The sequence below is a fragment of the Lasiosphaeria miniovina genome, assembly GCF_030549165.1.
Source record: "Lasiosphaeria miniovina strain SMH2392-1A chromosome Unknown B0T26scaffold_7, whole genome shotgun sequence".
NCBI classification, from domain to species: domain Eukaryota; kingdom Fungi; phylum Ascomycota; class Sordariomycetes; order Sordariales; family Lasiosphaeriaceae; genus Lasiosphaeria; species Lasiosphaeria miniovina.
This window is the reverse complement of record NW_026848226.1, coordinates 2849731-2874071: the sequence shown is the minus strand read 5'-3', so window position 1 is coordinate 2874071 and position 24341 is coordinate 2849731. Positions and strand designations below refer to the sequence as shown.

The 24341-nt window shown below is 57.7% G+C and overlaps 9 protein-coding genes across 9 annotated transcripts; 5 read left to right on the top strand and 4 right to left on the bottom strand.

Moving 5' to 3' along the window:
* Positions 1–3129: 3129 nt before the first annotated feature.
* Positions 3130–3597, bottom strand: B0T26DRAFT_756194 (uncharacterized protein; the record flags this gene model as incomplete). The annotated part of the gene is made up of 3 exons (XM_060446057.1): positions 3130–3153; positions 3242–3323; positions 3461–3597. 3 exons carry the CDS (start codon positions 3595–3597, stop codon positions 3130–3132), a joined length of 243 nt encoding a protein of 80 aa, XP_060291820.1.
* Positions 3598–4736: 1139 nt separating this feature from the next.
* B0T26DRAFT_654847 (transcription initiation factor IID, 18kD subunit-domain-containing protein) lies at positions 4737–5401 on the top strand (the record flags this gene model as incomplete). The annotated part of the gene is made up of 2 exons (XM_060438583.1): positions 4737–4797; positions 4902–5401. 2 exons carry the CDS (start codon positions 4737–4739, stop codon positions 5399–5401), a joined length of 561 nt encoding a protein of 186 aa, XP_060291819.1.
* Positions 5402–6422: 1021 nt separating this feature from the next.
* Positions 6423–8207, bottom strand: B0T26DRAFT_469433 (uncharacterized protein). Its single transcript, XM_060435202.1, has 2 exons — positions 8051–8207; positions 6423–7955 (listed from the first exon to the last, which is right to left on the bottom strand). The coding sequence occupies exons 1-2, from the start codon at positions 8066–8068 to the stop codon at positions 6507–6509; spliced, it is 1467 nt and encodes a 488-aa protein (XP_060291818.1). The 5' UTR covers positions 8069–8207; the 3' UTR covers positions 6423–6506.
* A 22-nt stretch (positions 8208–8229) lies between these two features.
* On the bottom strand, positions 8230–9473 carry B0T26DRAFT_469548 (uncharacterized protein). Its single transcript, XM_060435203.1, has 2 exons — positions 8554–9473; positions 8230–8452 (listed from the first exon to the last, which is right to left on the bottom strand). The coding sequence occupies exons 1-2, from the start codon at positions 9180–9182 to the stop codon at positions 8428–8430; spliced, it is 654 nt and encodes a 217-aa protein (XP_060291817.1). The 5' UTR covers positions 9183–9473; the 3' UTR covers positions 8230–8427.
* Positions 9474–9764: 291 nt separating this feature from the next.
* On the top strand, positions 9765–11281 carry B0T26DRAFT_743893 (uncharacterized protein; the record flags this gene model as incomplete). The annotated part of the gene is made up of 3 exons (XM_060444321.1): positions 9765–10286; positions 10376–11155; positions 11192–11281. 3 exons carry the CDS (start codon positions 9765–9767, stop codon positions 11279–11281), a joined length of 1392 nt encoding a protein of 463 aa, XP_060291816.1.
* Positions 11282–11827: 546 nt separating this feature from the next.
* B0T26DRAFT_654969 (AAA family ATPase-like protein) lies at positions 11828–13479 on the top strand (the record flags this gene model as incomplete). The annotated part of the gene is made up of 4 exons (XM_060438594.1): positions 11828–11971; positions 12103–12870; positions 12945–13276; positions 13347–13479. The coding sequence occupies 4 exons, from the start codon at positions 11828–11830 to the stop codon at positions 13477–13479; spliced, it is 1377 nt and encodes a 458-aa protein (XP_060291815.1).
* A 1412-nt stretch (positions 13480–14891) lies between these two features.
* Positions 14892–15877, top strand: B0T26DRAFT_655811 (high mobility group box domain-containing protein; the record flags this gene model as incomplete). Its single annotated transcript, XM_060438655.1, has 2 exons — positions 14892–15315; positions 15732–15877. Coding segments are annotated over 2 exons (570 nt in total), but the record flags the coding sequence as incomplete, so codon positions are not given.
* A 1184-nt stretch (positions 15878–17061) lies between these two features.
* On the bottom strand, positions 17062–18424 carry B0T26DRAFT_727797 (uncharacterized protein). The gene has a single exon (XM_060442875.1). The coding sequence runs from the start codon at positions 18085–18087 to the stop codon at positions 17119–17121; it is 969 nt and encodes a 322-aa protein (XP_060291813.1). The 5' UTR covers positions 18088–18424; the 3' UTR covers positions 17062–17118.
* Positions 18425–19302: 878 nt separating this feature from the next.
* On the top strand, positions 19303–23859 carry B0T26DRAFT_680369 (dynein associated protein-domain-containing protein; the record flags this gene model as incomplete). Its single annotated transcript, XM_060440484.1, has 3 exons — positions 19303–19318; positions 19488–19951; positions 20020–23859. The coding sequence occupies 3 exons, from the start codon at positions 19303–19305 to the stop codon at positions 23857–23859; spliced, it is 4320 nt and encodes a 1439-aa protein (XP_060291812.1).
* Positions 23860–24341: the final 482 nt, after the last annotated feature.

Here is a 24341-nt window from a genome sequence, read left to right as displayed (position 1 = left end):
ACATGACTCCATGTCATTTCTCTCACATCTTGGGGCGGCTAACCTAGTGCCACCACGCCCGTCCGTCCGTCCGTCCATCCATCCGTCCGTCCTTTCTTTTTCTTCCTTTTGGTTCGATTTTGATTTCTGCCTGCTACGTACACTGCTGGCAGCTCGTCGCATTTCTTCACCGGCTGTCTCTGTCTGAAGAAACCTAGCCGGCCCACATTTTTTCACCTCTAGAAGTGCCGCTGTTTCATGTCGATCGCCGACTCGTCACTGGTCCCCCGCCGCCGTCTGGCTCTACACTAAAACTTGCCAACCAGACTTGTCTAGAGTCTGGAATTGCCGGGCAGTCATCAGTCTACAAATAGCTTTCTCTCTCTCGGCTTGACGTAGCCGAGCCGGCTGCAACAAACATTTTTTATTTGGTACCGCGGCCGCTCCCGAAACATAATCGAACCGATGTCCGCATTTTCTGTTTGTTACGTCTCCCATTCACAGCCATTGATCGGCCAATCAGTCCTGGGTCGCCTCTTACAAACACACACTCTCTTGCTTTGTCGCGGATCGTGAAGCTTGGTCCCAAGCTTGGTCCCAAGCTAGGGTAAGGTAGGTAGTGAGTTGAATGGGCGTGCAGCAGCTGTCTGAGGAGCCGAGGGAGGGAAACCCCTCGCAGCGCCGCAACTGTGCGCCCTTCAACCAACCTCACCCGAGCACCACACACCACGCACCCAAGCGCACAAACGCCCACTTAGTTTGAACATTTGGACGGATCCTGCAGGCGGTTTTAGATTAGGCAGGCTCGCTGCTTTGTTTTGCTTCACTTCGCTTGGCTTTGCTTTGGGTTGTCCAAGCAAGCCAGTCCATAGGTAGGTATGCTGCAGTTACGGATACATACATGACCAAGGACTTTGGTTTGTGCAACGCCACTGCGTAAGGAACCTAGCACGTATGCATGCATTCCTGGGCTAGGTAAGGTACGTAGGTAAGGTACGTAGGTTCCGTGTTGTTCATTTCACTTCGCACAGGTCCATGTTTTGTGGACGGACAGACGGACGGGTAGTAGGCGGACTCTCTCGTTTTGATGAAACAGGAACACAACCCTCTCTCTTCCTGTCTTGTTTGTATGTATGCGCCTCAGTTCCGCCCTAAACCGCAAACACATACCCTTCCATTGACTGCCCTTGGTTGCGTTGAACCTGGCAAAGGCGACAGTGAAACACTGTGTGTAGCTAGGTGAGGTATTTGTCTATTCAATATGCCCATCTCCATTGTCCCCCGCCGCACCCATACTGGTAATCCTTTAGGTCGAGGTACCTAGGTTGGCATGTCCACGCGCGCGGGCAAGGGAGGAGTCGATGATCATCAAGTCCTAGTTTCTCTTTGGGGAAGTTACTTGCAAGTGACACCACCTTGGTCAAGCTTGAATGGTTTGCGTGAGACAGGTTGAGAAGGGGATAAAAGAGAGAAATGGAATGCACGGCAATTCCGAAAGCTGCCTTGCCTCAGTAGTTCGCGTCCATACTGTACTGCAATCTTTGCCTCTCAACAATACTCCGCGCTATGTGGTCGACTGGCTCTTGTTGCAATTGCGCCCATCCCTGGGCCGCATGTTGCATGCCCTCGGCGATCACTGCAATGTCAAGACCCGGCCGCATGCTGTACAAAGAGGACGGCTGGGGCTTTTCTGCTCACTCTGAACACAATAGTACTCTGAAGAAAAATGTATGTTTCGGGTAGCAATGGCACGGCCAGGCACATATTAAGGCATTTTGATAAACCAAGATACCTGGCTCAGTAGTGCATAGGTAGTCCGCAGCCCGGTTATTAGATGTAGATATACGCATCTCTAATATCCCTTGCGAGGACAAAGCCATGTGTCATACTCAACTTGCCTTGGTCTATCGTAGTGTTGATCTACTGCCGGGCAACAGCTGCTTCGTAATCCACAATTTGATATGTATAGACAGCGTGAGAAAAAAACAAGAAGAGAGACGTCCATTTCATAGACGAATATGCCGCTGCACGTAGGTAGGCTAAGTTCGTATCAAGTGGCCGCCAAAGCCAGGCATAATCCACCGTTCCAGGACAACTGGCACAACACAGCTGTCCTGCTCGTGGGTTGACTTCAAGTCTCGGTCTGCTTTCCAGGGCTCGAAACAAACCTGGCTCGATGTGGTGATCAGGCAGGACAGGGCCTTCGGATGCTTCCAGGAGATGGACAGGGTTTCAGCCTCATCTTCACTAGGGGCTACTATCTGAGCGTGGCTCGACAAACAAAGCTTTTGCCAATGTAAACAACAGGTGAGAAACATTCGCCGTGGGAAGCGGTTTGTTGACTCTAGCGCTTTCTTGTTCGGCAATTGCTCTTCACCCTTGTCCTATCACCAAAGTTTGCTCGTGTCTGGCTGGTTTGCCGACTGGCACATGTAGTTTAGTTCAATATGTTTTGTGTTGACTGAGACCTTTTCGATTTCCTTTGTTTCGGGCCCCAGATCCGTCCAGAATGTTATCATTGTCTGAAATGCCGATCGACTGTCACTAGGCAGCCTCTACCTAAACCTTGAGAAGTCACCCGTGAAGAGTTGATGAGAGCATCGCGAGTACTTTCCCCCAACACCGCTTGCTGGCCAGGGGATAATTGATGGTGACCGTCTGGAATCAAAGTTACACTTGGCACATTGGTACATACCGGAGCATACAAGCGCAGATATCGGTCTCCAGCTGCCGACTCTCGTTCACACATTTTCAGGCAACGGGGCTAGAACAGTCCCGGATTGACGTAGCCTTCGCCCTATGCACACGTCTCATCTGATCCATGGGGTGTCTGACGGGCTCGTGCAAGAAAAGAAAAGAGCATAAATAGCTTCGCCTCGCCTCCTCCGCTTTCCTCTTACATGTGAAATGTTCCTGAATACAGAGTGGGAGAGAGACTGACTGTAAACAAAGCCATGACGCCGTATCGCCCCAACAACAGACAGGGGCTAGATGGGGACAACGGGTTAAAAAAGAATAGATTAATACCGGTAACTCCTGACCCGCGCGCCCAAGTAAAAAAAACAGCAACAACAACAAGAGTCAGGACTCCAACATAGCCGACCGAGAAGCGCCGAGAAGGATGGAAATAGCAGGACGATTGCCAGTCCTTCAGTTGCCAACAAATACAGAGATCTGGATCATAGTCAGTCAAAAAGCTCACGCTGCTGCTGCAAGCGCTGCCGCCAGCAAAAGCAAGAGAAGGTAAAGAGGACCGCCTTACCGCCATGAAGACACAACACAGACTTATGTAGGGGCTCAACCGCTCGCCTATCCTGGCGCACTTCCAAAAGACGCCCGTGAGGCTGTTTGTTGAGAAAAGAAAGAGCTGTTAGCATGCATGCGTGTGATTCTTTTTCTCTCTCCCTCCTTTCTCAGTCCGCCTGCGGAAGATCTTGCCGCTTTATTCTTGTCTTGCCCCCCCTCCTCCATATAAACTCACCCAGTCTTGTTGCGGTCGAGGATCGCGGGGAATATCTGGTGCACGTAGGCGCACGTGCAGATCAGCAGCAGCAGGACGAGCAGCAGGCTCTGGAAGTTGAAGAGCGCCGACTGTAGGTAAAAGGCAACGACGGCCATGTTAGCATGTGTTTTTGTGTTTGAACTTTATTGGGGCCTTCTCCTGAGGAATGGTTCTTTTGCGCCAGCTACTGCGCTCTAGCCACTGGTCTTCCCCCCTCGATTCTTTCCTGCCCACCTCCTCTGGTGTTCAAAACGTACCATGCTGATCGTGTGGCGGCGACGCGCGGCGAGAGCTGGTTTGAGAGAGATGCGCTGTGGGAGGATGGCAGTGAGATCGCAATAGCACGCGCAGCTAAGTATCGGCGGCGGCTGAGCCGGGGTGCGTATCTATCGAAGACAGTTGTAGTTGCGCCTGGTCGGGGTGTCGCGCTTTCGATGATGTCGATCCCGATGATGCTCGTTTTCGGTTTTGGAGACTGGCGTGAGGCCAGGGTGTCATAGCTCCTTCGAATTGGGACACCTTTTTTCCCCGCCAAATTTTGGGGAGGCTTGGCACCAAGCGCCCCCCGAGAATTAAGCGAGGCAAACCCCTGCGGAGCTTCGTTGCGGCTGGGCCCGACAGCGTGTCCACTGTCCACTGCAATTCAGCTCCGGCTGAGCTGAGCTGTTAGTGGGCCTCCAGTGGCAGGCGAAAGAAGAACCTCTGGTTTCGCGGCATCAAACGACAAATTTCATTAGAAAAATACATCAACTACGAGAAAGAAAAAGCGTCATCCCGAACGGAGCTTTGGATCTAGCACTCTGTCCCTTCTCTTGAAAAACTGAATGGACGAAGAGTGAAGGGTGGGTCCACGGGTACCCACTTCACAACCTGGACCGTTACCACCCCACTGTTACACGAGCTGTCGTCTGCCGGGGGTTCGTCATTCCAGAGCCTCAACTACATTTCATATAGCCTTGCAAACGTCTGCTCATCCCGTGCAGTGGAAGGTGCGACGCATTTCCTTCACGACCTACGCCCGCACTTTTTTCTTCACTTTCCCGAACCCAGCAGTATCTGCCCAACGAGAAGCAAAAAAAGGCTGACCGAATAAGATAAGACAAAAAAACCAATCTTCTCATCAGTACTACCTTACATACTGCCGCCCGAGCTCGCGCGACCTTCTCTTTCAGTCTCTCGTTTATCTCATCTCCCTCTCACGACCGCTCACCAGTCTTTATACGCATCCACACAAAAATCCAAGCAACCCGACAAGATGGAGCCTCGTGCGCGCGCCGGCAAGAATGTCGGCAAGATGAACTTTGCGCACAACGAGCGTAAGCATTTCTGCCTCTTCCCATTCCGTCCTTCCCCCCTTTGGCCTGTCACATACACCTCACCAACTTCTACCAGAAAAGTATTCTAACTCTGCTTGGGTCAGTGGCGCAGCTGCTGTATGGCGACGGCGATGTCAAGGCGCCGCTGCCGGAGACGGTGCGGGTGCTGGACGAGATCGTGACCGACTTCATCCAGGGGGTGAGCTTCGAGGCGACGCGGGCGGCGCACCACGCGGGGCGGCAAAAGGTCAAGTTCGAAGACTTCGAGTTCGCCATGCGCCGCAACCCGCGCTACATGGGCAAGATCCAGGAGGTATTTGAGAAGAAGAAGGAGATCGAGGCCGCCCGCAAGAACTTTAATATTGACGACCAGCTGGTCCGCGAAACCAACGCTGAGGAGAAGCAGGCTAAGCAAGCTTCCGCTAAGGAAGGTGGCGCCAAAGGTGGCTCTGCTGGTGAGGGAGGATCCAAGGGCGGCTCTGCTGCTGGAGGTGCGGCCCGAGGCGCCAAGCGACCCCGCCCTACCGAGGAGGAGCTCGACGAGGGCGACGACGATTTGGACGCCGAGGCAGACATTGGCACGGCGACGAAGAAGAGAGGCTGATTTCGACACGGCAACGAAGAGATGAGCGGGGGGTAGGCGTTCTCGAGTGGGTGGGTCAGTGAGAGTGTCTTGACTATTTGCCTTTCTTCTCGGTGGCCCGGTTTATTTACAAAATGGCATAGCTATGGAGTTTTTTTTTTTTTTTTTGGGGGGGGGGGGTGACTTCTGTTTATGGGAGTGCGACTGGCGTCTGGGTTTGTATCACGGAGAGTGGCATGCCTTCGAATGGGGAGCAGAAGAGAGGACAGGACAGGACAGGACAGGACAGGACAGGACAGGACGGACAAAATATGGTCGGGAATGAAGATGCTTCGAAACTGCATCATGGACATACGAAAATCATGGAAATATGGGCGACGAGCCACAGTGACCGCGGTATCGCATGCAGGGGCTTGCCACCAATCCCCTCTCCTGCCAGTGCCAGCCCAGCAGCGCGCTCGTCCGCTAGCCCGTGACCCCAGCGCGGTACCTGTCATCCGGTCTCCCCTGATAAATTTGGCGCACACCTGACCCTAGGCAGCTGCCCATATAGCGCCAGCTACCAGGGCGTCCCAGCACCAAGAAACGTCCGTCCGAAAGTCTACAAGCCAAGCCCGCTGTGGTGTAGTCAGTAATGCACGGGGGGTTTCAGGATTCTAGTGGGAACCTGGGAGGTTGGGTCTTCGATTCACATGTCGCACACCTGGTTTAATGGCCTCCTAGACTCTCCGAGGGGATCCTCCACGGCGCATATGGTATGTGCCCGTGCTGGAGGGAAGTGCGTAGCCCCACCTACTTCCTTCGTTTCCTATGATGCTTCAGGGATGAACGTCTCGGGTTCTAGGGCTCAGGGTGACCGCGCTTCTGTGGGGCTAAGGGCTTGGGAGGACGAGTTGTTGGGCTCACCGTGGGTGAGCAGCTGCACTCGGTCTCAGCTGGCCTATAGCACATGGGGATGAGGTCGTCCTCTCCCCAAGGGGGTAACACCCGAGATGGTTTGTCCCTGTGAGAGAGTTCCGGTGCAAATCCGGTCGGCGGGCTAGCTTGTTCAAGACGATTAAGACAAAGACACACACAATATGCAATATTCTTTTTTTCTATGCTTTAAATCTTTTTTTATATCACTTTATGAATTCGGAATCCAGTCAGCCTGGCGATGCCACACCGCAATTCGGAGCAGCGGCTCGTCATCATCATCATCGCCGTCAATAAAGTCGCCGCCGTTACTAGGAACATCAACGTGCAGCGCAACAATGACCTGCCTGGTGCTCGCCCACGGCACATTGAACAGGCCCGTGTTGATCTGGCACATGCGCAGCTCGGAGATAATGTGACTTTCCGCGTCGATCGCCAGAACCTGTTGCATCAAGTCCTGCATCGCAGGCTTTGTCGCCCTCAGAATGCTGGCGGGCGAGTCGCGGTCCTGGCCCACGCGCCTGCTCGTGAACAGGCACCCGATGTAGTGCGGCGGTGGTTTCCGCTGCTGCTGCTGCTGTTTTGACTCGGACTTGGACTTCCTCCGTCGCTGCGGAGATTTCTTGCTCGTGGCGCCACCGTCGTCCTCCTCTTCATCATCGTCATCGTCGTCGTTTTCGTAACCGGCCTCCTGCGGCGCGATCAGTAGCGCCGTCGCGAGCAGCTCGTCTGGCGACAGCCGCTGGCAGTGGTCGCGGTAGACAGCAAAGGCCGTCGGATAGCGCAGCCGGAACGCGGCGGCAATGCCCCCGCCCCACGACCCGATGCAGTTGCACGTGTGGATCAGGACGGAGTTGGCCGGCGCGGCGAAGATGTCGCCCACTCGCTCGACGATGCGGAGCTGCTTCTTGACCGTCGGCGGGGGTGCGGCGGCAGCGGTCGCTTTGCCCTTGCCCTTCGTGTCCGTAGCCGCCTTGATGGGTCGTGCTGGCGCCCGGCTTGCGTTTGGAGAAGGAGACGGGGCCGGCTCTCGCTTTACGACTGCCGAGATGGGCGAGGGTGGCCCTCGCTTTCTTTTCCGTGAAAGGGGCGAGGCTGAGGAGCGGTTCACACTGGGGCTGCTTGACGGAGTGGACCTGAACTTGAGAGACGTGCCGGCGGCGGCAGGGGTTTCTCTTTGGGCTCCAACTTTCGGCTGGGATTTGGGGGGCTTGGAGGGAGCAGCGGGCCGTGGTGAAGGTTCGGCCTTAGGCTCTTGCTCTTGCTCTTGTTCTTCCTCTTCGTCTTGTCTAGCGGCGTGGATGAGCCTCCGCCAACTGGCGAGGAAAGACGAGAGTGATCTCGTGTTGGTGGCCCAGTTTGGCGGGTAGGCCTCGTCGCCGTCAAGCTGGTCCGCATCGCCCGGGTCGAAGTTGGGCTGAAGCCGGCGAGCCCATGCTATGTCCGACTCCACGATCCTGTCTGCGTTGGCATTGCCCGCATCTATGAACCGAAGCAACTGACGGGCACGGAGCAGATGCTGCTCGTTGACTGGCGCTGGGCGGGCCGCGTTGGCCTTGGCCCCCTTCTTTTTAGCTCCCGCTCGGCTCTTCGCCTTCTTAGCTACCTTATCCTTCTTCGGAGGCATGACCTTCGGAGGCATGACCTTCGGAGGCATGACCTTCGGAGGCATGATCAATCAGGAAGTGAAGCTGAGGATATTATTCATTCAGTAAACAAAACATGGACTGTTGGTCAAGGGGGTGAGGTGCATACCAAACAACTTAATTCCATTGCAAGTTGTGAAGCTACCTATATAACGACCCAGGGCACTGGAAGCTGTCTTTTGTTGTCCTTTGTTCGTATTCTATTCTCTTGGGAGTCCGTTCCGGCAGAGTACGCACTGGAACGGACCCATCGACCTTGGGTTGTCTTTGTTCTTTTCCTTACTGCCGCTGAAAACGTATTTGCTTGATTGCGCATTTTGCAGAGATCTGCGTCTGCTTTCGAGGGACAGCTGTTTGTGTTGTTGTTACTGTGGCTAGAGAGAAAAGGGGGTGGGTGTTTGGGACACGATATGAATACATAGCTTGCTTACGACATTCCGCAACTCTCACTCGGTTACACCAAACGAGCCTCATTGGTAGCTCAATTCAGACCTGGGACTCAGGACACCGTCTTACGTTGCCGGATTCTTTAGTGTAGAATTGAAGATAGTAGAGGCGGCGCTAAGGCCTAAGGGACCGATGTATGTTTGTACAGCAACTTAGGTACCTTACCTACGAATACCTTGGCTGCAGGGCCGCAGCCGTCCCGCGCCGCCCTGTAGGATGGATGGATGGATGGACGGGTGGATGGGTAGCGTCTCAGAGCCTCGGACTCTTGTCAGCCGAACCGTCGGGTATCTAATGAGGTCATGTGTGCCAGCCGTTTGAGCTGAGATTGCTGTGCTGCTGTGCCATCGGAGTGGTTGATTGAAATAGGTGAGGTTGGGTGCCAAAAGACCGATCCCGGTCTCTTGAAGCCAGCGATGTACGCAATTAGCTTGAAGGAGTCTGGAATAATTTCGGACCCTTTTAGACAGTGCAACCTTTTCTTCAAGGATAAATGGAAATAAGAATGCGTGCAAATGGAGATAAGGAGTAGTGATGAGAGTGCTCTTGCCCTGCAGGAAACTAGGAAACGTGGGAGAGCACTTGACAAGACCTGCCCTTGCCTGTTTGCACCTCCCCGCACCCCCCCCTCTCGCTATGCTCCACACCGCACCTACCAAGTCCCAACCTCGTCCCGCCACAGACACGGATGCCACAGCCGCAGCGGATGATGACACTGACAACAGGCCCTGGTTCTTATCAGCTGGGAGTAGACGAGTGGCTAGTGGCCGGCGCGCATTCTTACCTAGACGCATGGCTATCGGAAAAGGCACCTCAGCGACATCGGGGCACGGGCTGGTCAGGCACTCAATGTATGATTTGATGATGAAATCCCGGTTCACGGTGATGCAGCTTGCAGAGCGGATAGGTCGGTCGGCGCCTTTGCCTGTTAACGGCGCCTCAGGTTGGCATCGCCCCCCCTCTCTCGTTCTCTCCCGCACGCGCTAAAAGGCTTCCTTCAGGATGGCGTTTCCCAGAATGGCGAACTTCTGTGTGGGGAGGCCCGATTACCAGGCAGTGCTGGGATTTTTTTTTTTAGCTCTCGTCGAGTTTCCTTCTCTCTTTCCTACCTTACTTCTTCGTCCTCACTATTTACCTACCCGGTATCTTAGTTTAAAGGATTCCGGCTTACACACGCGCTTTGGTTTTTGGGAGCATGCTGCTGCAAGGTCTTTCGTTAGGTAGTAATTGCAGTTGTTTTCTTTCCCTGTAACCTGGGACCAGACCAACCCCCCCCCTCCCCTCTCATCAACCACCCCCTTCCAGTGGCTCGCTGCTTTTGAACTTGTGCACCCCCCTTATGTCGTGGCCCCTGGGTTGGTTGACTCCTGACGACCATGACCTATTTCCTCCAAATCCCCCAGACTCCTCGCTCCAAAACGAGGATCGAGGACGGTGAATATGACGATATCACCGGCCACCTCCCATCCAGTCCCTACAAGCAGGACTCGTCGCTGCTGAGCTTGGATGCTCTTCGTTCACTTTCGGGCAGCCCCTTCTCCGAACATGGGCCACTGTCGCCGGCAATGTCGAGAGCCCCGTCCCCGTGCCCACCGCCGCTCCATCCGCGCACATGGTCGAGGCCCTTCTTTGAACAGGCCTGGGCCCGGTTCTGGGGCCGGAACCGAGGCGTTGTTTTGGTTGGAGTCGCCCAGCTTTTCGGTGCCCTCATGAATCTGGCTGCACGGCTTCTCGAGCTGGACGGAGAGGGCATGCACCCCTTCCAAATCCTCTTCGGCCGCATGAGCATAACCACCGTCCTGGCCTGTATTTATATGTGGTGGACCAAGGTTCCGCACTTTCCGTTGGGCGCCAGGGGAGTGAGAGGCTTGCTGCTTGCGAGAGGCTTCACTGGATTCGTATGTCAAACTGTGCCCGTCACTTATCCCCCAACTCGCATATCCGCGCAGGTTGCCCGTCGGCGCCGCTAACATGAAGGCCTGTTTAGTTTGGGATTTTCTCCATGTGGTACTCGATGATGTACTTGCCTCTTGCCGAAGCCACTGTCATCACCTTTCTGGCCCCGAGTCTGTCGGGGTACATATGTCACCTCGTGCTCAAGGACCCCTTCACGCGGAAAGAGCAACTGGCATCATTCATCGCCCTCGGCGGAGTCATTCTTATTGCGAGGCCGACGTCACTGTTTAGCGGATCAACACCAGCAGGCGAGATCATCACAGGCCCAATTGACGTCACGGTCAGGAGCACCAACACCACCCACACGACGCCTCATCAAGGTGACGAGCCGACGCCAGCAGAGAGGCTGTTCGCCACCGGGGTTGCGCTCATTGGTGTGCTTGGGGCAGCTGGAGCGTTTACGTTAATTCGCTGGATAGGGAAGCGAGCGCATCCACTCATAAGCGTCACGTACTTCTCAACCTGGAGCACGCTGGTCAGCACGGCGGCCCTGCTTTTCTTTCCGATGCTCGATATTGGGCAGCCCGAGATCCGGTTCGGCATGCCGGCTTCGGCATACCAGTGGTTTCTCCTGCTCTCGCTTGGCCTGAGCGGCTTCATCATGCAGTTCATGCTCACGGCCGGGCTGGGGGGAGAGAAGTCGAACCGGGCCACGGCCATGGTCTACACGCACATGCTGTTCGCGGCGGGCTTCGACAAGTGGGTGTTTGGGCACGAAATGGGCGTCATCAGCCTCATCGGGTGTACACTCATCGTTGGAAGCGCACTCTGGGCTGCGCTGGCTAAGAAGGAGCCGGCAAAGAAGGCGGGAGTGGATATGGAGCAGAACAGCAGCGAGGTGGTGGAGGAGAGTGTCCCCATGCTCAGAGACAATGGTGGTGAAGACGAGCAGGAAGACGACGAAGATGGAGCATTTGTGTTGCGGCAGGTTAGATAGAATCTAGATGAGAAGAAACAAAAAAGGCGTATCAAGATGGTAATTACGAGTCAAACAAACAGATAAATAAATACAGACCCCTAGCAATATTTGCTTGTATCTGGGTTACCTGGGTACGGCTTATCGCAGCGGTAAGAATGCAAGGCCAAAAGGATTATGATTCTGAATACTGCGTACGCACCTTGGGAAAAGGGGTGAGGGTTCACAAAGGAGGATCGCAGCGGTGTTTGGAAATAGACCCACTCTACCTGCTCAGCGCCCACCATGACCAAAGGAAGGCCTAAGCGTTGCACACCGAGGTGTAAGCTTTAAGCACGGGCCTCTCGGATTCTGGCCGCTGTTGCGCAGGGAAATTTGAAGCTTTTGGAGCTTGTCACTGGTGCCTGCCTGCGTCGGAATTTCTCACAGCATTTCTCACAGCCACTCTTGTTCTCGCCCTCCGCTGATTCCCAAAAAAAACAAGACGCCCCAACTTTCCCCGCGCCGATTGCTCTCGAGGTTGCACCCTTCCCTTCCAGAAAACTAGCACCCAGAAAAAGCGCGACAATGGTACAAATCAGCGAGGTCAAGGGCAACAATCGCGACAACCGCACCGCCGCCCACACGCACATCAAGGGTCTCGGTCTCAATGCCCAGGGGATTGCCGAGAAGCAGGCCGCGGGCTTCGTGGGCCAGGCCACGGCGCGAGAGGTGAGCGGCGCGTTTTGAACTCGGGGAGGCCATCGAGATGCAAATTGCAGCAAGCAGCCTGCAAGTTGCAACGCGATGCGATGCGATGGCAGGAAAAAGAGGAAAAAACTGACATGATATGAACCAACCAGGCATGTGGTGTCGTCGTCGATCTCATCAGAGCACACAAAATGTCGGGCCGCGGCGTGCTGCTAGCAGGCGGCCCTGGCACCGGAAAGACGGCCCTGGCGCTCGCCATCAGCCAGGAGCTCGGCACCAAGATCCCCTTCTGCCCTATCACGGGCAGCGAAATCTACTCGACAGAAGTCAAGAAGACCGAGGTGCTGATGGAGAACTTCCGGAGGGCGATTGGCCTCAAGGTCCGCGAGACAAAGGAGGTGTACGAGGGCGAGGTGACGGAGCTGACGCCCGAGGAGGCCGAGAACCCGCTCGGTGGCTACGGAAAGACCATCAGCACGCTCTTGATAGGACTCAAGAGCGCCAAGGGTCAGAAGAAGCTGCGCCTCGACCCCAGCATATACGAAGCCATCCAGAAGGAGAGAGTCACGGTGGGCGACGTCATCTACATCGAGGCAAACACGGGCGCCTGCAAGCGCGTCGGCCGGTCAGACGCCTACGCCACCGAGTTCGATCTCGAGGCCGAGGAATACGTCCCCATCCCCAAGGGCGAGGTGCACAAGAAGAAGGAGATTGTCCAGGATGTCTCGCTACACGACCTAGACGTGGCCAACGCGCGCCCCCAGGGCGGTCAGGACATCATGTCCATGATGGGCCAGCTCATGAAGCCCAAAATGACCGAGATCACAGACAAGCTGCGGACCGAGATCAACAAGGTCGTTAGTAAGTATATCGACCAGGGCGTTGCCGAGCTTGTTCCGGGCGTTCTGTTCATCGACGAGGTACGTTTTGATCTTTAAGTGCATGTCTTGCCGTCGGCGAACGCGCCATGCTGACACAGATACGCAAACGACAGGCGCACATGCTTGACGTCGAATGCTTCACCTACCTCAACAAAGCCCTAGAGTCCCCAATCTCGCCAATCGTTGTTCTGGCCTCGAACCGGGGCATGGCGACGGTCCGCGGCGCCGATGACCTCGTGGCGGCTCACGGTGTCCCCCCTGACTTCCTCACCCGGCTGCTCATCATTCCCACGCACCCGTACGAGCCAGAAGAGATTAAGAGAATCGTGCGCATCCGCGCCGCCACCGAGGGTGTTCAAATCACGGACCCTGCTATTGATAAGATTTCAGAACACGGCGTTCGCATCAGTCTGAGATACTGTCTCCAGCTCCTAACCCCTGCAAGGTACGTTGTTGGTCGGGTGCTGTCTCGGTTGTTTGTTTGGCGGTGCGGGTCCGTGCTGACGGAGAAACAGCATCCTTGCACGGGTCAATGGCCGCAGCCAAATCGACCTCCTCGACGTTGCGGAGTGCGAAGACCTGTTCCTGGACGCCCGGCGAAGCGCCAAGGTGCTGGCGAGCGAATCTAGCCATGGGTTAATTTCATGATTTTGTCGCGCAGCTGTAAGAGAAGACGACGAGTCGCCGTGCGGTGTAGAGACAAACGCTCGCACGAGACTCGTCATATATCCGAATTTACAACTATGATAGATGAGGGGATACGGTCGGTTGGGAAAATTGCCTTTTCGGCTGGAGTCGTTGGCGTGTCTCTATATTTTTTCTCCAACCTTTTTTTGTCTTTTTATCTTTTATTATTTTTTGTTTTGTTATGTCTTGTTTTTGTTTTCTCCGACAAGGGAGAACAGGGGAAACGGGCGAGTGGGGCGGATTTGCGCGGGATTTCGCTCGTCAGTCAGTTAAGTTTCCATACCCTCAAAGATTGGGCCTGAAAGCACTTTTTCTCCCTCAAAGAAAACAGGCATGGATACCAGCCGGGCTGGCGCAGAGTGCAGAATGGACAAGCAACAAGAGTCAAGCGGGCGGGAGAGAGAGAGAGAGAGAGAGAGAGAGAGAGAGAGAGAGAGAGAGAGAGAGAGAGAGAGAGAGAGAGAGAGAGAGGTGAGGGGGTGGCTAGGCCAAGTTCAGCTGACATGGTCTTTGTCCAGTTTCGCATTCCACGCCGGCCGCTCTGCCACATTCCTTTGACATTGTCATGGCTGAGGGAGGTTGGACTAAAGGCTATAACATGGCTTCTCTGTCTCTTGCCATTTGGCTGCGACTTCGCACTGCGAACGGAATCCTGCAAACGCTGGACAAAGAATCCTCAGGTGGGCAGCTTGGTTGGGCTCGGTACATTCCCGAGACATCTGAAGACTGCCCACCACTCCAGCTCAGGCCCGCCCACCCCGTCCGTCATAATAGCTACCTTTTGATCGTGGGTGGATAGCAATGATAAGGTCATCAGCGTGGGAGGCAGTATCATTGTCTAGCCGCCCGCCCCATTAATGAGAAATCATGTCACAAAGGGGACAATCCAACAACAAGTCGCTCCTGCTATCTGTGTCTGACTTGTTCTTCACTTCCTGCTGATGGACGGGTGAAATTTGCCTCCGCGCCCCCTCTTCTAATAATATTCCCGTCTCCTTTTTTTTTGCCTGTTTTGAATTTGTTCTGTGGGCTCGTTACGCACCATCCTGAAGCCGATCCCAGCAGCGGTGCGGCGGACGACAGAGACACAGGATCCGCGGGCCCCTGGCTCTTTTGACAGGCCGGCTTGCTTTCGGTCTTGGGCTCCTCTCTCTCTCTCTCTCTCTCTCTCTCTCTCTCTCTCTCTCTCTCTCTCTCTCTCTCTTTCTCTCTCGCTCGCTCCTCGCTCCCTAAGTCTGCGTTTGCGCCTACGTTCCCCACCTACCTAGTGCCCTTTCACCTCTCCCTTCTTGAAAAAAATGACAGGAGTCGTAGTGACCTCGTCTGTATCGCTGCCGCCTCCTGCCATCTCGGGGCCTGTAACTCGTTCAGCCATGTCGGCCAGGCAGACAGGAATAGTGGCAGCAAATGCGAGACGACTGCAAACACATCACCAGCAGCAACAACAGCAACGGCAACAACACCGCTCCGAGACCTCGGTGGCTGTAGCTCCCTTACCTAGCACTAGTACTACTTCTTCTCCTTCCCCATCTTCAAGTCTCCATCGCCCTCCTCCTCCCTCTTCATCCTCAACTTCTCGCCATCCGCCGCCTCACTCCCCCAGAGGCCCGCTAACGAGAAAGCGAGCGGCCTCGATCAACACGGACGAGGCCAACCACCCGCTGATCGAGAGCCTGAGCCTCAACACGCCCATCGACTTTGCAGGGAGCAGGAGCAGCCCGCGGCCGCTGGAGCCGGCGAGGGCAGACCTTATATGCCTCTGTACTCCGGCTCCCAAGATCCCCCGGCCACGAAACGGTACGTCTTGAGCTTTTTTTTTTTTTTTTTTTTTTTTTTTGAATGATTCCCCTTTCTTGCCTTCTGCTGCAGCCTGACTGAGAAGCGGCTCACCCTGGGACGCTGGGTGTATTCTTTTGTTTTTGGTTGGAAGGCGTGTTTTTTGCTGCCTGCTTTCCTCCCTTTCTGCATATCATCTGCCTAATTTTCCTCCGGTTTCTTTTTTTTTGGTCTATCCTTTGTCACTTGAGTCAAGTCTCAAATGAGCCACTTAGCGGAGAAAAAAGGAGAGAGGATAAAAGAAAAGAGAGAACAGGAGAAGACATGGAACCGAGACACGCATGTCACTGCATTAAAAGGCCCAGGCTGAGAACGGACAAGAAAGAAGGAGAAAAGAGAAAAGAGACGGCCAGCTAACCGCTCCCACCCCACTACAGCATTCATCCTCTACCGACAACACCACCAAGCGCAGGTGGTGGCGCAGAATCCGGGGCTAGCCAACCCAGAAATCTCAAAGATCATCGGCGAGCAGTGGCGCGACGAGCCCGAGGAGCGCAAGAACCAGTGGAAGCGGCTGGCCGAGGAGGAGAAGCAGCGGCACCAGCGGCAGTACCCCGACTACCGCTACCAGCCGCGGCGCGGGAACAAGGGGGGTAGCGCTGGAGGAGGCCCGGCGTCAGCGCGGCCCGCCTCGTCGCCTTCGGTGGGTCCCGGTGAGGACCCCGGCCGCTGCCTGAAGTGCGGCGGCCGGTACATTGCGACGCCACGCACGCCGTCTACGCCGTTCCCGCTGTCGTCGTCGTCGGCTTCGTCCCTGTCCGCTAAGGCCGGTTCCGTGTCGTCCGGGTCGGGAAACATGCACCACCACAGCCACCATTCGCAACACCAGCGTCACCAGCATCCGCCGCCGTACATCTCGCCATCCATTGCCGAGCGGCCACACATGCACTCCTCCCCCCCCCACCACCATCAGCAGCCTACACTGCCAGGCTACGGCCTCCTCCCTCTCCGCCAGCAACAGCAACAGCAGCAGCTGGCCGAGCTGCGAGCAAGCCGCTCGTCATGGCCGCCGCCGCCCACGCCAGCAACGCCCGGGACAGCAGGTACGACGTCCCAAGGCTACGGCCCGCCGCCGCCGCAGCACGGCCTTTACGACATCCACGAGGACTACGAGCCGGCGTCGGCCGCTGTGTCGCCGTCCGAAGCCAAGCGCCGCCGCTATAACATAGCCGGCAGCTACCACAACAGCGCCTACCAGGCGGCCATGCTGTCTCCGCCACCAGGGGCCGCTTACGGTGGGGTTGGGGCCGGCAGTGGCGGGCACCCGCTGAGGCAAAACGTGCGCCAGTCGTCCATCAGCAGCAGCAGCGGCGGTGGCGGCGTGCACTCGGGCCCGCCGACGCCGACGCCCACGCCGGGGTACAGCGGTGGAGGCGGGACGCCGCTGCCTGGCCCATCGACGATGCTGACGCGCGCCACGAGCACCGGGCATGCAGGAGGAGGAGGAGGCCACATGGGCCCGCCGCCGCGGCCGTCGCTGGTCGTGCCGCACCACGTCCACTCGGCGGTGGCAGCGCACCAACAACAACAACACCACGCCGTGTCTCTGTCGTCTGCTGGCGGCGGCGGCGGCGCCTTCGACGAGTCGCTGCGCCTGCCGCCGCTGCAGATGCACCTCCCGACCTCGCCAGCGTCCGAGGTCAGCACCGCCGGCCCAGGCGGGATGCTGGCCAACAACGCGCTGGGGATTAGCGGCGGCGGCGGCGGCGGCGGCAGTCATCGCCAGCAGCAGAAACACCACCACCACAATCATCACTCCCAGTACTACCGTGTCAGCCAGCAGCAACAACAACAACAGCAGCAGCAGCAGCAGCGCAGCATCGAGGCCATGGTCATGAGCATCCCGTACCTCAATAAGCTGCGCGTGCTGGAACGCATCAGCCCGCCGCTAACGTCGTCGTCGGTGAGAAGCACGGGTAGTAGCGGCGGTTCCGAGCGCGGCCCCATCATCGCCGTCGAGGGCCCCGACCGCCGGCTGGTGCGGCTCGTGGGCGCCGCCGTCGAGAAGGCGCTGGCCGCATTGGGCGAGTGCGACGTGCGCACATGGATGTCGGTTGGCAATGGCGATGGCGAGTACGGCTTGTCGTCATCCTTTCCGTCTTGGAACCCCGGTGTTGGCGCAGGTGTGGTGGAGAAAACCAACGACGGCCACGACGGCCACGACGACCACGACCACGACACGCACATGGCCGATGCTGCTCCTCCTCTTGCTGCTTCAGGAACTGGCCAGGTGTCGCGCACGGGCAGCGTCGTCACCAGCGCGAGCGCCAGCGCCAGCGTCAGCATGAGTGTGAGCAGTAGCAGCGCCGCCGACGACAGCGCCGCCGCTGGCAACCCGTTCGCGGCGTACCTGCAGACCATGCTCGAGTGGCAGGGCAAGTCGGCCGAGATTGTGCGGTTCGTGACGACGGCGCAGCATCCGGGGTCGTCGTCGTCATCATTGTCTCGGAACACGACTGTTGCTGCCGCTGCCACTGCTACTGGGGCGGCGGCGGCGGCGGCAGACTCGTCGTCGCCGCTTTTGTCCCTGCCTGACGACACCGCTGCAGAGACCGGCGGCAAGAAGAGGGACAGCAAAGAGAGGGCTACCGCCAGCAGCAGCGAGAGACTGGAGGCGCAGGACAAGAACATGGACACAGATAAGGCAAGGGCAGCACCCCTGCTCCCCGTTGCGCTGCTCCCAGCCGGCTTCAGCCTCACAGTCGCCGACCGCTTCGCCTGCGCGGTGCCCATCGCCGACGCGTACGCGCCCGTCGACCACTGGCAGTGGATGGCGACGCTGTGGCGCGGGATCGCGGGCGCCGACCTCGTCGTCTACGTGCGGCCTGTTTCTGGGACTGGAGCATTAGCAGCGGCAGTGGTCGATGATCCCGGCCTCGCCGCCCATCAGCAGCAGCAGCAGCAGGGGGTCGAGCTTAAGACGCCTGGCCTCATGGTGGTGCGCGTCGGTGTTGATTCGGGGGGCATGGACGAGAAGACGGAGCGCCGGCTGGGGTTCGAGGTTGTCGAGTGGATGCGGGCTCGCTCGTGGCGTGTGGACGGCTGGACCGGCGCAAGGGATGTCGGCGAGGGAGGGGGAGGAGGAGGGGCGTGGGAGGGCTGAGGGGTTTGCCTGCCTTGTTGTCATGGCTGTTAGAGTGTGAGGGTTGGGATGTTAGGTGGGGTATTGTGTTTGGCTCTGAAGTTTGGAAAAGGGGCCGCTCCAGAGGAGGGCCGGGGTTTGTTTGAAATGGGGTTGTTTCTCTGTTTAAATCTTTTCTTTTTCTTTTCTTTTCTCTCTTTTCACCACTTCAAGCACGTACCTATCTTACCTACCTTACCTACCCCCGTTCTTCTTCGTTTCCGTTCCCGGCACTCTTTTACTCTCGATTCACTTTTTGTTCACGACGAATACCAAATACATTTGCTAGATAAAACACACACCGGCAGGGGTTGTGTTTGCTTGCCAGCGCCCCGCTTTTATTTATTTACTTGAAGAAAAAAGGGGCGGGCAGGCACCTTGATGGTACCAAAGTATCTGTCGACGAGCAAGAAAAAACAATAAAAGGAACCCAAGCCTATCGACGGTTTCCTTGATAATAACCGGCCGCAGAATTGTTGGGTTTGTTGATTACCTCTACGCAAGTAGGTAGTAGGTAGTCACGGCAAGGTAGAAATGGATCCGTGAATTGCCTGTCGCGGATTGCCATGTCTGTGTCTCGGGATCTGAGATTGCAACCCATATATTGTTGTTGTTTTCCCCCCTCTTTTCTCAAATGAACCTCACACAACTAAAGTGTTTGATGGCTGCTTACTTAAATTACATGGTATGGAAATTTTGGTTGAAATAAATACGGGAGTAGAGGAAGTGGGAAGACTCTGACGAAATTGGTCACGGGCTAATAAAGGGTCAGATTGGGCTGTGCACCTCGCGACGCCTTATCCTTGTAAGGCACGACCACGCAGTAAATGGCCTTCTTTGAAAGTGAGATTCCAGTTCGTACCGCGCAATGTAGGGAATATATTCTGTAAATATTTTTGGACTGCCTTGGAACTGCGGGTTGCGTATTCAAAGCTTCTACGCTGGTTTCCGTCTGATGTTCCGGACAGTGCGCATCAGAGCCCCGCTGTGACACGCCCACTGTGTTCGACAGGGGGGAGAGTCAGCTTCCCGCCCCTGCAACCTGCAGCAGCTGCAGCTGTCCGTCGCGTCCCAATCTGGCGCGGTCCATATCTCTCGTCCCCGAAACCAGGGCACCTCAGCCGGGCAGACTCCAGGGGAACCGCAACTGACAGCAGCTGCTTGACAAATACCATCGACAGCGACATTGACACCGACAGCGACATCGACATCGATATCGACATCGACATCCACATCGACATCGACATTGACGCAGGGCATGACGGCTGGCTCGAGGCGCGCACCATGGCGGAGCTCGCAGTAGGCCAGCGCATCGTGCTGAACGACGGCCGCAATGCCACTATCCGCTTCGTCGGCATCACCGCCTTCGCCGCCGGCGAATGGGTCGGCGTCGAGCTCGACGACGGCTCCGGCAAGAACGATGGCAGCGTCCAGGGCGACCGCTACTTCGACTGCCCCATGGGCTACGGCATGTTCGTGAGGCCCTCCACCATCACCGTGCTCGCCCACCAGCCTCCCCCCCCCCTCCGCCCCCCAAGCAACAGCCCGCCGCCAAAAAGCCTGCCCGCCCCAGCAGTCTGTTCAACACCGCTCGCGGCCCCACCCCCCAGGACTCCGGCCTGACCAAGCGCATGAGCCTCAATGCCCCAAGCCCCAGTCCCGGCCCCAAATCAGCCCGCCCCTCCAGCATCTTGAGGTCCCCCACAAAGTCGCCCACCAAACAGCTCGCAACCGCCTCGTCCAGCGCCGCTCCCTCCCGGACCGGCACACCCTCCAATGCCGCCAAGCCCCCTCTCGGCACCAAGCCCCGCCCGTCGGTTGGCCCCAGCCGGACCTCAATGGGCCCGCCGCCCCCCGTGCTGGCTCCCAAAGCAGGTCGCCTAGTGTCGGGCTCGTCTACAACAAGGGCCGCTGCCGTTCCGTCGAGGACCGTCAGCGGTCGGCTGGCCACAGCACCGAGACCCGCCCCGATGCGTGCAGGCCTTGGGAGGAACATGTCGTCGGGCTCCCTGTCGGGGTTGGAAAGCGGCTCGACTGGCAAAGGCGGCGCCATGGGCAGGACCATTGGCTCGCCCCAGAAGAGTAGCGATGACGACGAAATCTTGTCGCCCCAGCCCACCAGCCCCGTCCAGATGAAGACGATGGCTCTCGAGAAGCTCGCGGGTGCCGCACCGCTCTCCAACCCCCGGCCGCTAGCCGCTACGGCCGCCCCGCGCCCCGCCCCTACTAGTACCGCCACGAACAAAGAGATTGAGGACCTCAAGACCAAGCTACGTATCCTCGAGAAAAAGAGGATGGAGGACCGCGAGAAGCTCAACAGCCTGGAAAAGGTCAAGGGGGAGCGCGATAAGTTCGAGCGCATCATCCACACTCTGCAGATCAAATTCCAGCCCCAGCAACAGGAAATCGCCGACCTGAAGAAGCAGCTGAAGGAGGCCGAAACAAGCCTCTACAACATCGAGGAGATACAAGCCGAACATGAGAGCGCCATGGAGCTCGCCACCCTCGACCGCGAGATGGCCGAGGAGACGGCCGAGGTGCTCAAGGTAGAGCTCGATGCCCTCAAGCAAAAGTCGGAAGAGCTGGAGCTCGAGGTCGAGATTCTTCGCGAGGAGAACGCCGAATTCACCACGGGCATGTCGCCCGACGAGAGAGCTAGCACCGGCTGGTTGCAGATGGAGAGGAACAACGAGCGCCTGCGCGATGCCCTGATCCGTCTCCGTGACCTGGCTCAGGGCCAAGAGGAGGAGCTGAGGAGCCAGATCAAGGGGCTAGAGGAAGATGTCGGCGACTTCGAGACGCTCAAGGAACAGCACGCCGCCGCCTTGGAAAAGCTGGAGCGCGCCGAGGCTACCGTGGAGGATTTCAGAGAGCAGCTGAACAACGCCTCCAGCGCTGAGGACATGATCGAGACGCTTGGCGACAGGGTCATGAACCAGGACGAGGAGATCAACGAGCTCAAGGCTGTCATCGACGACCTCGAGAGTCTGAAGGAAATCAGCGACGAGCTTGAGATCAACCACATCCAGAACGCAAAGGAGATGCAGGAGGAGCTCGACCTGCGAGACGCCCTGCTCGCCGAGCAGCTCCGGCAGGCCACGCAGCAGAAGGAGAGCATGGAAGACATGGAGTACACCTTGCTGAGATTCCGAGAGCTCGTGGTAAATCTGCAGAGCGACCTGGAAGACATGCGCGCCTCGCACGCCGTGACCGAGAACGAGTCGGAGCAGCTGAACAGCCGCTCCAGGGCCATGATGGACCTCAATATGAAGCTGCAGCTCTCGGCCGCCAAGGCCCAGGTCAAGACGATAGACCTCGAGCTACGGCGCATGGAGGCGCAGGAGGCGGACCAGCACCTCGAGATTGTCAAGCTGTTCTTGCCCGAGACGTACCAGTCCGACCGCGACTCGGTCCTGGCCCTGCTGCGGTTCAAGAGGCTGGCCTTCAAGGCGAATCTTGTCAACGGCTTCATCAAGGAGCGCGTCAACGGGCAGCCTCATCCTGGCCACGAAGATGACGTGTTTGAGGGCTGCGGCGCCATTGATAAGCTCACGTGGGTTTCGGCCATGTGCGACCGCTTTGTCAACGCGATCAGCCACTGCTCGCTGGAGCAGTTCGCCAAGTACGAGGGCGCGCTGTACGAGCTGGAGCCTGTCGAGAGAGCCCTCAACGGCTGGATCGATGGCCTGAGGCGCGACGAGCTGAAGGAGAAGCAGTGCGCAACTGAGCTGCAGCGTACCATCGCTCTCATGACGCATCTGGGCGAGGTTCACATTGCCAACGATCTCGAGAGCTTCGCCGACGACGCCCACATGAGGGCTCTGCTGATGCAGAGCAACCTAGACTCGGCCGCCGTCACGTTTGCATCTCTCAGGGGCATGGTCCAGAGGGCCATCGAGTCGAACGAGGACGGCGACGAACTGGCCCAGTACTTCTCCAAGCGGTCCGAGGCGGTCGTCAGCCAGACGCGCAGCGCCAAGGTTATCGCCGCAAAGACTGTCCGATCGCTGGAGGACCTGAAGTCGAGATCGCTGTCCCTCATGCCCGAGACCCTGGGGGCTTTCGAGCAGTGCGAGACGGCTACGCAGGAGTTGGCGGACATGGCCCGCAAGATCGGGCTCGACCTGCACAAGCTGCTGCACGAAGAGGGCAGGACGGAGCCGTATAGCTACGCCGAAGTGCAGGCGTGCGTCCAGCAGACGGCCCTAGCGGCCTTTAGCTCGAGCGAGGCAGACTTATTCTCGGCGTACCTCACAAAACTCCGCGTCGTGACGTCCCAGATAACCGACCTCGCTGCCCTCAGCGCGGATCTCGCGCAGACGCAAGAGTTTGACAGCAGCCAGCCGCCCTGGCTCCTCCGCAGCCGCGAGCTGAGGGCGCTCCGCACCGTTCCCGTCGACGCCGAGGAGGAAGTCCGCCGGCTCAAGGACGACATCAACGACCTGCGGCGCCACATTGCCATCCGCGAGGAGAGCCTCAGCACCGCTCAAGTTAAGATCGAGACGCTCGAGTCTCGCATGCGCGACGCGAACGCCAAGGCCTCGCGCATCGTCGACCTCGAGGCCCAGATTGCCGCCGCCAAGGAGCACGCGGCCGGCCTCGTCGACAGCATGCAGAAGCAAGACCGCGAGCTCCGGGCGCTCGAGGCGGACCGCGACAAGTGGAAGAAGATTGCAAGCGACAGCCGCCTCATGGCAGGGGTGGGTGGTGGCGGTGTTCCCGGCGGCGACCCCAGCCTCAGGGCCCGCCAAGAGCGAGCCGTCGCCACCGCTCGCGAGATGGACGCTCACAAGCTGGAGATTGTCGCCCTCCAGTCGGCCCTGCGCTACCTGCGCGAGGATAACCGCCGCGCCCGCTTGACGGAGCAGCCCAACTACGACTGGCTCGCCGAACCCCTGACCGCCACCCACGCGCCCGCCCTCGGGGCCGGTGCCGGCGCAGAGCACCAGCGCAAGACGGCCGCCGTCGCCGCCGAGGGCAAGGCCGTCCTCGGCGAGCTCGTCAAGCTCGCCACCTCGGCCACGCTGTACAGTCTCGACACGCTGCCCCAAGACAAGCTCGCGTGGCGCCCCGCCAAGACAACCCCCCAGTACCACGCCGCCAAGCAGCTCGAGGACTTTGCCGCGTGGAAGAGCTGGCACGACGCCGTGCTCAAGAAGTCGCACGCTCTGATGGGCCGTCCCGGCGCCGGCAGCGGCGCGTCGGCGTCGGCGCGCAGCGATGCCGCCGCGGGTAAGAAGGCCAGGGCGGCAGCCGCCGCCGCGAGGCTGCACATCACGCTCCCCGGCAGCCAGGAGAGGAAGCTCCATGCTCGAGCGGGCGAGGTGCAGATTGTCGGCTCGAGGGAGTGGGAGGGCTTGCAGGGGCGCTTGGCGGTTGTGTGAGCCAGCCAGCTAGTCAGCCAGGCAGGCAGGCAGTCAGTCAGTCAGCCAGCCAGCGGGTGGGCTATTCACTCCCTAGGAGGAAGGCAGGCCGTTGAGAACTATCTCTAATTAACTAGCGGCTTGTCGGCCGCGTGGGCGTGGATGCGGACGTGTATATATGTAGCATGGCATTCGGATATATACCCCTCGTTTTGGTTTTGTTTTATCTTTTTGTCCTTTGGGTTTGGTTTGTTGGGAAGGGACTGGAAGGAGACTGTCTGTCTGTCTGGGTCTTTGGTAAATAGAGAAGTCGGTGGCAGGCTCACAAAATGAAGCGGTTTATGCTTATTCTGTAAACACTCTCCCTGTCTCTCTCTCTATGTGTGTGTGTGTGTGTGTGTGTGTGTGTGTGTGTGTGTATGTGTGTGTGTGTGTGTGTGTGTTGGAATGATTGTGGGCGAGATTTGACGTCTTGACGTCTTGTCTTCTTAACTTGCCCATGT